This window comes from Trachurus trachurus (assembly GCF_905171665.1).
Source record: "Trachurus trachurus genome assembly, chromosome: 15".
NCBI classification, from domain to species: Eukaryota; Metazoa; Chordata; class Actinopteri; order Carangiformes; family Carangidae; genus Trachurus; species Trachurus trachurus.
Window position 1 is genome coordinate 24,741,422 of NC_139906.1, and position 11,126 is coordinate 24,752,547.

Sequence of the window (11,126 nt, forward strand, 5' to 3'; positions counted from 1 at the left end):
TGCTTGCTTTCATATTTGACTGATGTGAACTGAATCCTGGTTTCAGTAGAGGGGGAGGTGCTCACCTCTGGCCGCTCGTGTTCAGCTTCTCTGGACTCATTAAATTCCACCGCAGGCTGACTCCCCTGCTTTATACCTGCTTTCACCGCCACCTGAGAACATTCTTGAAAATTTGATTTTTCGCTGCTGTCTAATTTCATTTTCTATTCTCATCTAAGCACTGTCACAAAAAAAAGAGAACAATCTGTCTCTGCTCGTGTCTTAACACTCAGCTCTCTCACGTGTCTTGCCCTCCCAGCTTGACTTAACACAGTCCCTTCTTTTCTGTTCTGCTCCCATCTTTGCCCCTTACTGTTTGATAACACTGACAGGCATGCCAGGTGAGTAACGAGGACTTGTCCTTCACTTCTTTGTGTCAGCTCACATCTCTCCATCCGTCCGTCAAAGAGAAGGAGCTGCTGTGCTCATTTTCCTCATCTCATCCAGTGACATTTGTTAGTCCATTTTGTTACATTTCATCTCATATGTTGAGATAATGTCTTTTTTTAACCCCCCTGTTGTCCACCTGGGTCAAGGAAGGAAGGAAGACAGGAAGGACAAAGGTAAAGAAGGAAGGAAGGACAAAGAGAAAGATGGGAAGAAAGAAAGAAGGAAGGAAGGATAGATGGAGGGAGGGAACAGATTGGGTCAAAAAGGAAGGAAGGAAGGAAGGAAGAAAGGAAGGGAAGGTGGGAAAAAGGATAGTGGAAAGAAGGAAGGGAAAAGGGAAGGAAAGAAAGATGGAGGGAGGGAACAAATTCATTCTAGGAAGGAAGTAGGAAGGAAGAAGGGAAAGAAGGAAGGGAAAGAGGAAGGAAAGAAAGATGGAGGGAGGAAGGGAAAAAGGATTGCGGAAAGAAGGAAGAAAAAAAGGAAGGAAAGAAGGAAGGATGGAGGAAGGGAACAGACCAGAAGGACAGCAGGAGGGTTAAAGGGTGAAAAGGAAAAAAATCTTTCTGCATTTCCGAGTGTGCTCCCGTTAACATGATCTCTCAGTTGCTCAAAATTGTACAAATATGATCAAAACCGTCAATATCCACAGTGAAAACCTTAACATGCACGACGACACTTGGTCCTCACTGTACAGGGTTGCGTCATTCATGCAGAATTAGTGACTTAAGCGGGTTGATCATCTAAGCTTGTCATAAGAAAGGAAAGGGAAAGCTCGGAGGAGGGTGAAATGCTGTGGGAGCTTTGTGATAGAATACTGAAGGGTTTAAATGCTGCTTAAAGGAAACCAGCTCTGTCCCTGTGGTTTGCAGGTCTTTAATTTTCACATTGTCCAGTGTTTTTGTTTGCATGCTAAGCTGGTTAAGGGTAGAATAATATGCCGTTAAGCCATACTGTACCAGTTCATAAATCCATTTTGTTATATCATCAGAAATGAAGTGTTTGTGTGTGTCTGTGTGTGTGTGTGTTGGTTTGGATCTTATATGTGCCAATTACAGTAGACTTGAGCGTACAGAATGATGATCTGATCTGCAGTGTGTTTGTGTGTCTATCAGAGGATGACCAGAAGGAGAAGTCTCTCTCTCACCACACCATCCAGCAGCTGATCATGGAGAAGGACCAGGCCTTGGCTGACCTCAACTCTGTGGAGAAATCTCTGGCTGACCTCTTCCGACGCTACGAGAAGATGAAAGACGTGCTGGAGGGCTTCCGCAAGGTGACTAGCAGCACATAACGCGCCGCACGTACACTAACTAATTCACAACTAATGAGTGTTTTCGGCATGACCGGCCTTGTACTGTAAGTCATCTAAAATTCAGCCTGTCAGCCTTACGGCGAGCAATTAAACGATGTCTCTCTCTGTTCAGAATGAAGAGGTTTTGAAGAAGTGTGCTCAGGAGTATCTGTCCAGAGTCCGTAAGGAGGAGCAGCGCTACCAAGCACTGAAGATTCACGCCGAGGAGAAACTCGACAAGTGAGTCTGCGGTCTTTCTTTATCGCATGTGTGTGATAAAACTATGCAGTGAAATCACCCCAGTAATAACCGTAGCCTCACTGTGTTGCAGTGTTTGGATACAGAATGGGAAATAAATAAGTGTAGCCCACTCTTGGCTCCATATGTAAGAATCTTTATGAAAATATGAATATGAAAATGACGTTTCGGCCTTGATGCCTTCTTCACATTTTTCTGAAGAAGGCCTCAGGGCTGAAACATCATTTTCATATTAAAAGATTCTTACATCTGGAGCCAAGAGTGTGCTACACTTACTTATTTTTCAGTTTACACTTTCAGCAGCTGATCAGCAGCACCTCCCAAAAGAACCGTTGGTGTGCGTTACCACCTTTTCCAGTGTTCAGATATAGGCCAATGTGACCAACTGCTTCTTTAGATCAAACTGTGTCTTATTTGAAGATGAATTCTGTATATTCTCTACATACAATATATCAGGTTTTGCTTTCATAAGACTCCTCACACTTGTGGGAGTTATGGAAGACGTGGCTCTCTTCTCATTGCATCGCTTGTGTTGTTCACAGGGCCAATTCAGAGATCGCTCAGGTACGAGTCAAAGCCAAGCAGGAGCAGGCCGCCTACCAGGCCAGTCTGAGGAAGGAGCAGATGAAAGTGGACTCTCTGGAGCGCACTTTGGAGCAAAAGGTCAGTGGGTTGAGATGTATCAAGATCTGACATCAGAAGTAAAAAATAATAATCCATGAGAGCAAGTAGCCAAACAACTTGTGTGATTTTCCTTCTTTTTTTTTCAGAACAAAGAGATCGAGGAGTTGACAAAGATCTGTGATGAGCTGATCGCCAAGATGGGGAGGAGTTAGCGGTCACGCCACCCCCAGGCCAAATCTGAAAGAGTGTTTGTGTAAGAACTACTTGGAAAAGATGAAGCAGATCAGTAATATTTATCACTCTTTGAAGGACTGATGGACATTTGAGGCCAAAGTGGCCTTGGGATTTTCTTTCCTACTGACTTTGTGTATAAAGGATCCACAGGAATGGCTTCCTCTTAATCACTCTGTACATTTTTGATGTGTAAGTGTATCGTACTGTATCAGGGTTCTGGTTTAAAATTTTAGAAAATGTACCATATCACTAATGAGTGCGCCTGAGTGAATGGGTGTGTGTGTGTGTGTGTGTGTGTATGATAATGAGAAAGTGAGAGCATTGTTTGTGGATTAAATTATCTTTAATGATGTTGCCATGACAGCCATTGAGGGAGAAGACTGTTTATCCACTCCTGTTGTTGTCCCCTCTTTATACAAGAGAAAGGTCGACTTTGAAAAAGAGAACGAAAGAGAGTTAGTTTCATTCATAAAATGTTGACACACCACTAAGAGAACACACAGTATCACAATAGCTTACTGCATGTGAGAGAGAACTTGTAATGTTAATGTTTGTATATAATGTAGGAAATCTCCAAGTATCTGCATTTTTGATAGTTATTCCGTCATCTTCAGTCCGCTTCCCTCATGTAACCTTGTAGATATTTGTCATACTTGTCATAGCTTTCTCGATGAAATCGTGGGACTTTATTTTTTTGGATTTTATTTTGATATAAAGCAAACTAATCGTGACTGTATTCAGTTGTGACCGGGAGTAATTTCATTTTGGATGGATATGTCCTAGTCCTGCTATGGTCGTTGTGTCACACTGAGGAATAACTTCTCTGCACAGCTACTGTACAGCATCTGCTTACAAAGTGCAATAAAAGATGGCAATACAGCACTATGGCTTTTCTCTGCTTCATAACCTACACAACACACTATTTCTAGATGAGCCTATGTGAAACATTGCACTACAAGATGTAATGGCATTAACACGTGGTTGATTATTTGACAGTAATTCCAATCAATCAGTTTGTGTGTTGGAGGAAACAAAGATGCTAATTTGAAATAACATAATTGCAGTTTTGTAATGTGTACTGTATATTGGGAGGGAGAAAAAGACACAGACAGAATTGCAAATTGCTGTGTTATGATTGAACTCCCAACAATTCCCACACACCGACCGGTATGAAAGAAAAACTGAAAGCATTTCCATTTTGACGTAGCAATTGCTCTCAAATAATTTCCAATTAAATATCCATTGGACAGAACATATTTCTTACGTAATGAGTGGTGTCACGGAGGAAGTGCTTCATCTGGCAGGGCTGCTGAGCTACATCACACACAAATGAAGTTATAGGAACCAAAGAAAAAAAATAGTCATAAAAGCATCATTTGGCAGCTGACAACCAAAGATGAAATGATTCACTGCAATCCTTTAAAACTGTCCAACTAAAGTACCTGCAACATTCATCAACTACATAATGGCGTGTGTACATTTAAAGCAATAAAACGTTGCTGACAGACACAGACCAATCGAATCATCACACCTGCAGGGCCACGTAAGTTCAGAGATCAGCTAAGGAGGTGGTCAGTGGGGGCAGGCGGGGACAGGGACGGTCAGACTGGGAGTGGATGTGGCTGAAAGACAGTAGTAAGGTGAAAGGTGCAGGGTGAATCTTACTACGCCTCTTTTGCCCTTTCAGGCCGTAAAGCAACTACGCTACTGACGCTGGGCAGAGCTGTGGGCCCAAGTGGAGGGGCTGGTAATCTCCTGGTCAGTGCAGGAGGGGGGGATATTAGCTCATCTGATAGTTCAGATTAAAGTCAGGGGGCTTTAGGAGCAAACAACCTGCTTTTCATTGTGTGATAAGGACGACCGAGGACCGCCGGCACCATGAGAGCTGTCCAGTCCTGTCTGCTGCTCCTGTTTTCCCTCATCCTCCTCACAGCCAACAGTAAGGACTACATCTATGACTCTTCTTTTATTTTCTCTATGTCCTCACCTCCTCCTCCTCCTCCTCCTCGTTGCCCTTCACTGCTCAACCCTCGGTCCAACTGTCATCTGAAGTTGGCCGGCGTCTCCTCCCCTGCGGTTCCCTCGCCCTTGCCACTCTTGGATTCCCTGGGATGGTTAACACTTATTGCCTCTCTGTGTTGTAGCCTTTTCATGAGAAGTGTGACATTTTTGAGTCAAAACCTGTGTGCTTTCATGCAGTATATCAGGAAATGTTAGACAAAGCAATGCCACATATTTCTCAGAAAATGCCTGGAGTTGTTTTTTTTAATATAACTCTACGACACTATTTATGCCAAGTTTTGTAATTGCAGTTAATTTCCTTGGTAATTCTTCTGCATTTTTCCTCCCTTCAAACTGTAACTAGCATGCAGTCCCAGTAGTTAATCTCTTAATAGGCCTGGAGGCTAATACTCATTGCATGAGTGTAGAGCGGCTGTGTGTGGGGATAGATTGGGGTCAACCTCAAACAGCAAGGGACGTTTACATGCCATGTCAACACACAAACAACCCAGAAAACAGAACAACTCGTACAAAAAGCAGTTTATAGCGAGAGCTGTTGTTGACACTGTGAAAGCATGATTTTATCAGTAAAAGACAAAAAAGACATTTCAGTAATTTGATTTGACTTGATTTGCATGTCCGATTCGAAAACAAAAATCACCTTTCTTATCTATAACGACACAGAAACATCACTGTGTGTCTGTGCAACTTTTTTTTTTGCTGCCATAACTAAATGATAAAGAGCACATCCAGGGTTAAAGGAGTTTATTTTGATGGCCAAAACAAGAGATGTGCTGCTGTACAGAATGTTTGAAGCTTTCTGTGATTCCTATAAGTCCAGCTCTGTTTGATCCTCTTAGGAAGCAGCATTAAAGGCAGTTTCTGAAGGACCATTTCAGAATTTAGGAGACGGATAGAGGTTTTCAAAAGGAAGCGCTGAAGTGATATTTCAAAGGTCAGCCAGTGCTTCCTCTGGAGAGCTTTAGAAAGACATTGAAGTGAAGTGTTTTATGTGCTGAAGTGCATTCAAGCTTTAGCTGAAGGTTAGAAACATGTGTTTCTAAATGGGAGGGCACCCGTTTAACTCTTTGCTTATTTGGCAAGATTTGCGCAAAGAAAGACAGTAATTAGTCCCCTCTCTTCACTTTACTCTCATTGCTCCTGTGGAACATCGTCACACATCAGAGCCAGCCTGATGTGAATTTTCCATGCCTGTCTGAACCTGCCCATCAAACCCGTACATCCTCCTGTCTTTATAGAGGAGCCGGGGCTCTGAATTCATGACAAATGGGACTTGAGTTACTTTGCAGCGCTTTTTGCATGTCTGAACAGCTGCAGCTGGATGTCTTAAGACCCACCTGCACCAGAGTCTAAAAGTGGGTCTTTAAAGGACTAAAATAGCATCAGTGACTTTAGCAGCATTAGCTGGAAAAAAGAAGTCAAGACATCTGACATAGAGCATTTCGTTCTTTCATTTTTACAGTCAGTGAAATATTTGGTGACAAATCCCACATAAGCATCATTACAATTTCCCATCAACTGCAGCAATTACAACAAATGAGTGCAAGAAAAACACTTGGTTTTATTTGACATCAAATCATGCAATTATGTCTCTACTCCAGCATGTTCCCCTGACAGTCCTCTGCCCTCATGCCATGACATGTACTGTTTCAGTGTGTAGGTTGTGCTATAGGAGTACTATGTCTACTCTGTTCTGTTTTGTTCAGGTGAGGCTCTGCGATGTTACACCTGCATGGGCTCCAATAATGATGACTGCAACCGGCAAGGCTCCAAATCCTGTCCCAGCTACTCTGATGCCTGCGCTGTGGTGGTTGGCCATGACAGTGAGTCCAGCAGTGACAGTGTACTGTAGTTGCCTTTTCTTTAACTGGTTTTACTTTCCAATCATTTTATTCTACCAACAAGAAAGGTACACGAAAAATCAAAAACAAAACTATTTTCATCGGTATGTGTGGGTGTGTTTGTATGTGTGTGTTTAATGGAGGACAGGCTGCCGTCTGGAGACACATCACAGTCGGCGGGGGGTCTGAGGCTTTTAAGGGAATGAAGAGCTTTGCTACTCCTACTCGATCAATATCCTTAATTAGGATGCCATGTGTTCATAGCACCAAGACAATCCTTCCTTACAAAATGAAGTTAACTCATTTTCCAAATTTAAACCTGCACAAGGCAGGAGTTCTAATATACTTAATAATAATCAACTGTCTGCATATGACACTTCATAGATGCACCAGTTTCCTCACATGAAGTTTTGGTGTATACTGCATACCCTCTGACAAAATTGAAAATGTCAATGAAAAACTATAGTCTAAAGCTTTATGAGTCAGCCAGCAAGGGGAGTTGTATCATTGGAACAAGTTTATTTAAATGTATATTGATCGTTTGTGTAAGACAGCAGCTTAAACCAATGTAACTGACTTCTCTCTCTGTGTGTTTTGTCAGGTGGGGTCATGAAGTCGTGCTCCTACAAGTCTTTCTGCAGTCAGGCCAACAGCCAGGGCTACAGAGCGCCAGGTGTCAGAGTTCACTGCTGCTACAGTGACGACTGCAATGTGACAAGCCTCGCTGCCCGGCTGCCAGGACTCAGCTATCTGCTGCTGTTTCTGCCTCTGTTCCTGCACTGCTTATTCAAGTAGATGCATGACTCCACTTCAAATGTATCCAACGCACAAATACCAGTTACTACAACTACTCCCGTTGTCATTTACTCCAAATAAAATGCCAAATAACCCTGCCTAATTCAACATTGCATACTATTCTACTTTCTCACACTCCTCTTCAGTTCACCGTGTCTATCTAAACATAAACCTCAACGTCACTGGAGTGACTGTACACAGCGGAGCTGGAGGTGCTAGGTGTGACTATGTGGATTATGATGCACCATATTGGAATCCATTAAGCAGCAACTCAAGTAGATGTGACTTTCAGTGGATTTCACTAAGCCAATAAGTAGGATCCTAAGGGAAGTGCTGAAATAACAGGCAGAGATAATTTATTGTTTGCTTCCGACATTAAAGAGGAAGAGATGCTGTTTAAGTGCACCAAAGTTTCACCAACCTGCTTTGATATTTGGCATGCACTTATTAATTACACAACAACAGGATAAAGACTATTTCTTTCAATTTTAATTTAACTGAACCTGTTGTCTTTTTTATTTTTACTAGCATGCACTTAACTGTTTCAGTATAGCTCACCGTGCATGCAGATGTTACTGCTAAATATGGTGTGTGTCATTACGTCATTAGTCTGTCAGTCACACATCTGCTGAGCTGTGGTGTGAAAACACTTCTCACACACTCCAAATCCGCATAAGCCTTGTACGTGTCCAGGTGCGTTACACCGATGAGGTTAATCCACTGTGCTTGAAGTCACTTAAAGAATTACTGAGTTTATTAACAGAGCACACCTCACTGCAGAATGGCCGACTATACTATACTGTATAAAATGTCTATTGTGTTATGTTTTTGTTGTTTGAAACTCATTTTGTAACATACATCAAATCCACAACCTGTACTGTAGTCTTTATACGCTTTAGTTATAATGTTTATTAAAAATATGAAAAAAAAATATGATGTAAAGTTACAGTATTAAGTAATATAAGTATTAACACATCTAAGATAAACTGTACACTGAAGCTACATTATGTGCATTTCTTTACTTGTTTTATGTACATGTCTTTCTGTCAATTTGAAATATAGATGTAATCTAAACTAAAAAAAACAAACTCTCCATCTTTCGCCCACTGTATGTATTATATTGTGGGGAAATATATTCTACTGCTGAACAAACAATGGAGCAAATGTTGAATGTACAGACTAATTCATTATAATGTCATGTATATACAAATTATATAAATCCTTTTATTACTGTATCTGTGTGAATGTGATTCTTTGAGTGCTAAAAAGAAAACTACATGAAGACTATGAGAGGATGTTTCAACCTGCATCAAGAGCAAGTGGATCCATTGGGAGAATTGTTTTTATAATTAATTTAATCTATATAATTCATCATGTATTATTATGGATTCTGATGCAGCAGTTTAAGAGTAAATACCTTGACCTATATGCTTCTTGTCTGCTTGTATCATTAATTAATTATTATTAATTAGTGGTGCACGTGAGAAAAATATAGCACAAGACCAATCTTCATAAAATTAAAAAAAATACCCGTGCACAGCGAACAGCTGAGGTGCTGGTAGTGTGGCACAAAAGTACAATCAATAGAAAGAAAACCACAAAATGTGGCAGCATACCGCACACTAAGACTGTATGGTGGATGAGGATCTGTGATTTGCTGTGATCTGTGACCAATCTTCATACCCATGATATTCAAATGTTATTATTGAATTTTCAATGGCAAAGATTGTTAATTACAGACATCAGAATTACAATTATTATGTACATATACGACCACACACCAACTGAAGGGAAAAAAGGGGAACAAAAAACAATCAAAAACAAAACAAAAGAAAAAAGCACAACTACAACATACAGTAAAGGTAAAGGTAAAGGTACTTTATTGGTCACATATACAGCTAGTACAGTGAAATTCTTTCTCTGCATTTAACCCATCCCTGAGGAGCAGTGGGCAGCCACGGTGCAGCGCCCGGGGACCAACTCCAGATTATGAGCCAGTGCCTTGGTCAGGGGCACTGACTGGAGGATCAACCTAGCTGGCATGTTTTTAGTAGTAGAACGTGGAGTGGGGGGTGGGGGGTTAAGTGTCAGGGTTATCTTATGCAGGCATAGAGAGTTCCTCATTGAAATAGTCTATACATGGCTGCCACACATTGTAGAATTTCTTAGTACAGCCTTGAAAGGAGTACCTCAATTTCTCCAGCTTTAAATGGGCCAGTACTTCCTCAAGCCAGTGTTTGTGTTGGGGCATTAGGGCTTCTTCAATTAACAAGAATTAATTTCCTGGCAAGAAGTGTGACAAAAGCAACCATATTTGCTTGATTTGCTGAGAGTGTGATCTCTCCCGGTGAGGCACCAAATATTGCCATAATTGGACTGGGGCTGATGCTTTTCTTACAAACATAGGCGATGCCATCCAAGTTAGATAGCCAGAAGGAGCTCAACCTCGGGCACGACCCAAACATACCCATGATGATATCATCATGGATATGTATTAATCAAATTTATCACTACATTGATCAATTATTATGACTTTCAGTTTCAAAATGGTTTATTTATAAATAACTAAATAAGGATAAATGAAAACAAATATGTAAAAATGAAATATAAAACCACTTATTAGAAATTAGAACAATTCCATAAATTAAAGTATGTCTACCTCATACAAATAATATCATGCATTGTACATGTCATATAAATGTATAGTTTTATATGTACCAAATGTTACAATTTTTCCCATGTTACATATGATGTGTGTGATGGTGTCATGTATAACATTTCTATATATAGCCATTCAGATTTAACATAATTTATAATCTCCTTTTCAATAAAGTGGGATATTCTGTGATGTGGTTCTCTATTTCCTCTGTCCTATAGAGGTAGACGAGACGAGAAGCGAGAGCGTTATAGAGCAAGCAGGTATTCAATAGTTGAACATGTTAAATTATTTGAAGTATCTGGCAATAATATGAAGAGAAGTTCTATGTGAGATGTGACTGGACTAAGATTAAGTGAATCTAGTAAAAAGCATCGGCTGTGTTTGAAGCCACGAGTCTGATTTGCTCCTGTGAATATGTTTGCATGCATATTACCAAAGATGGAGCTCTTATACTATCATTTACATAAGCCACTTCATTTACATGTGTCTTGACACAATCCCAGTATTTGCAAACCTGGATTCAGCAGCTGGATGTAGCAGCTGCTCACACGCTTAACCAGTGTTAATATGTTATAATTATACTTGGAGCAGACACTGATAACAATCAGTTTTTACAGCTTAGTTCGACACACTGGTGTAAAGGGTGTACAGACCTCGCAATAAACATGTAATTAACATGAACATGATGCTCACAACACATTTAACTCTCATAACAACATACAGAATACTGCACTGTGCTATGCTCTGTGTGAATTCACCTAAATGTGATTAACATTCACCATATGCATTCTTGAGTGAGTGTGTGGGCTTAGATGGCATCTGTCTTTCAGCATGGCTGCTTGTAGTTCACACTGCCCTCACTGAGAGGCAGTCTAGTCACACTTTTGTCTTCAGCGGATGCAGGCAAATCTATAACTGTTGCTATTCATATTGACCAACCACGCCTCATGGGTCCTGCTGAGACTGGCTT

The 11,126-nt window shown here is 40.8% G+C and overlaps 2 protein-coding genes across 8 annotated transcripts in view; both read left to right on the forward strand.

Annotated features, from left to right (window-relative positions):
* tacc2 (transforming, acidic coiled-coil containing protein 2) overlaps positions 1-3,374 on the forward strand; it is a 51,153-nt gene extending 47,779 nt beyond the window's left edge. For all 7 annotated transcript variants that reach the window (XM_083988510.1, XM_083988511.1, XM_083988515.1 and 4 more), the window contains 4 exons: positions 1,545-1,705; positions 1,857-1,963; positions 2,524-2,644; positions 2,752-3,374. In XM_083988510.1, coding sequence (XP_083844636.1) covers positions 1,545-1,705; positions 1,857-1,963; positions 2,524-2,644; positions 2,752-2,817 — 455 coding nt within the window. In that variant the 3' untranslated portion in view covers positions 2,818-3,374. The remainder of the gene's footprint in view (positions 1-1,544; positions 1,706-1,856; positions 1,964-2,523; positions 2,645-2,751) is intronic.
* Positions 3,375-4,717: 1,343 nt separating this feature from the next.
* ly6pge (lymphocyte antigen 6 family member pge) lies at positions 4,718-7,497 on the forward strand (the record flags this gene model as incomplete). The annotated part of the gene is made up of 3 exons (XM_083987901.1): positions 4,718-4,778; positions 6,568-6,684; positions 7,304-7,497. 3 exons carry the CDS (start codon positions 4,718-4,720, stop codon positions 7,495-7,497), a joined length of 372 nt encoding a protein of 123 aa, XP_083844027.1.
* Positions 7,498-11,126: the final 3,629 nt, after the last annotated feature.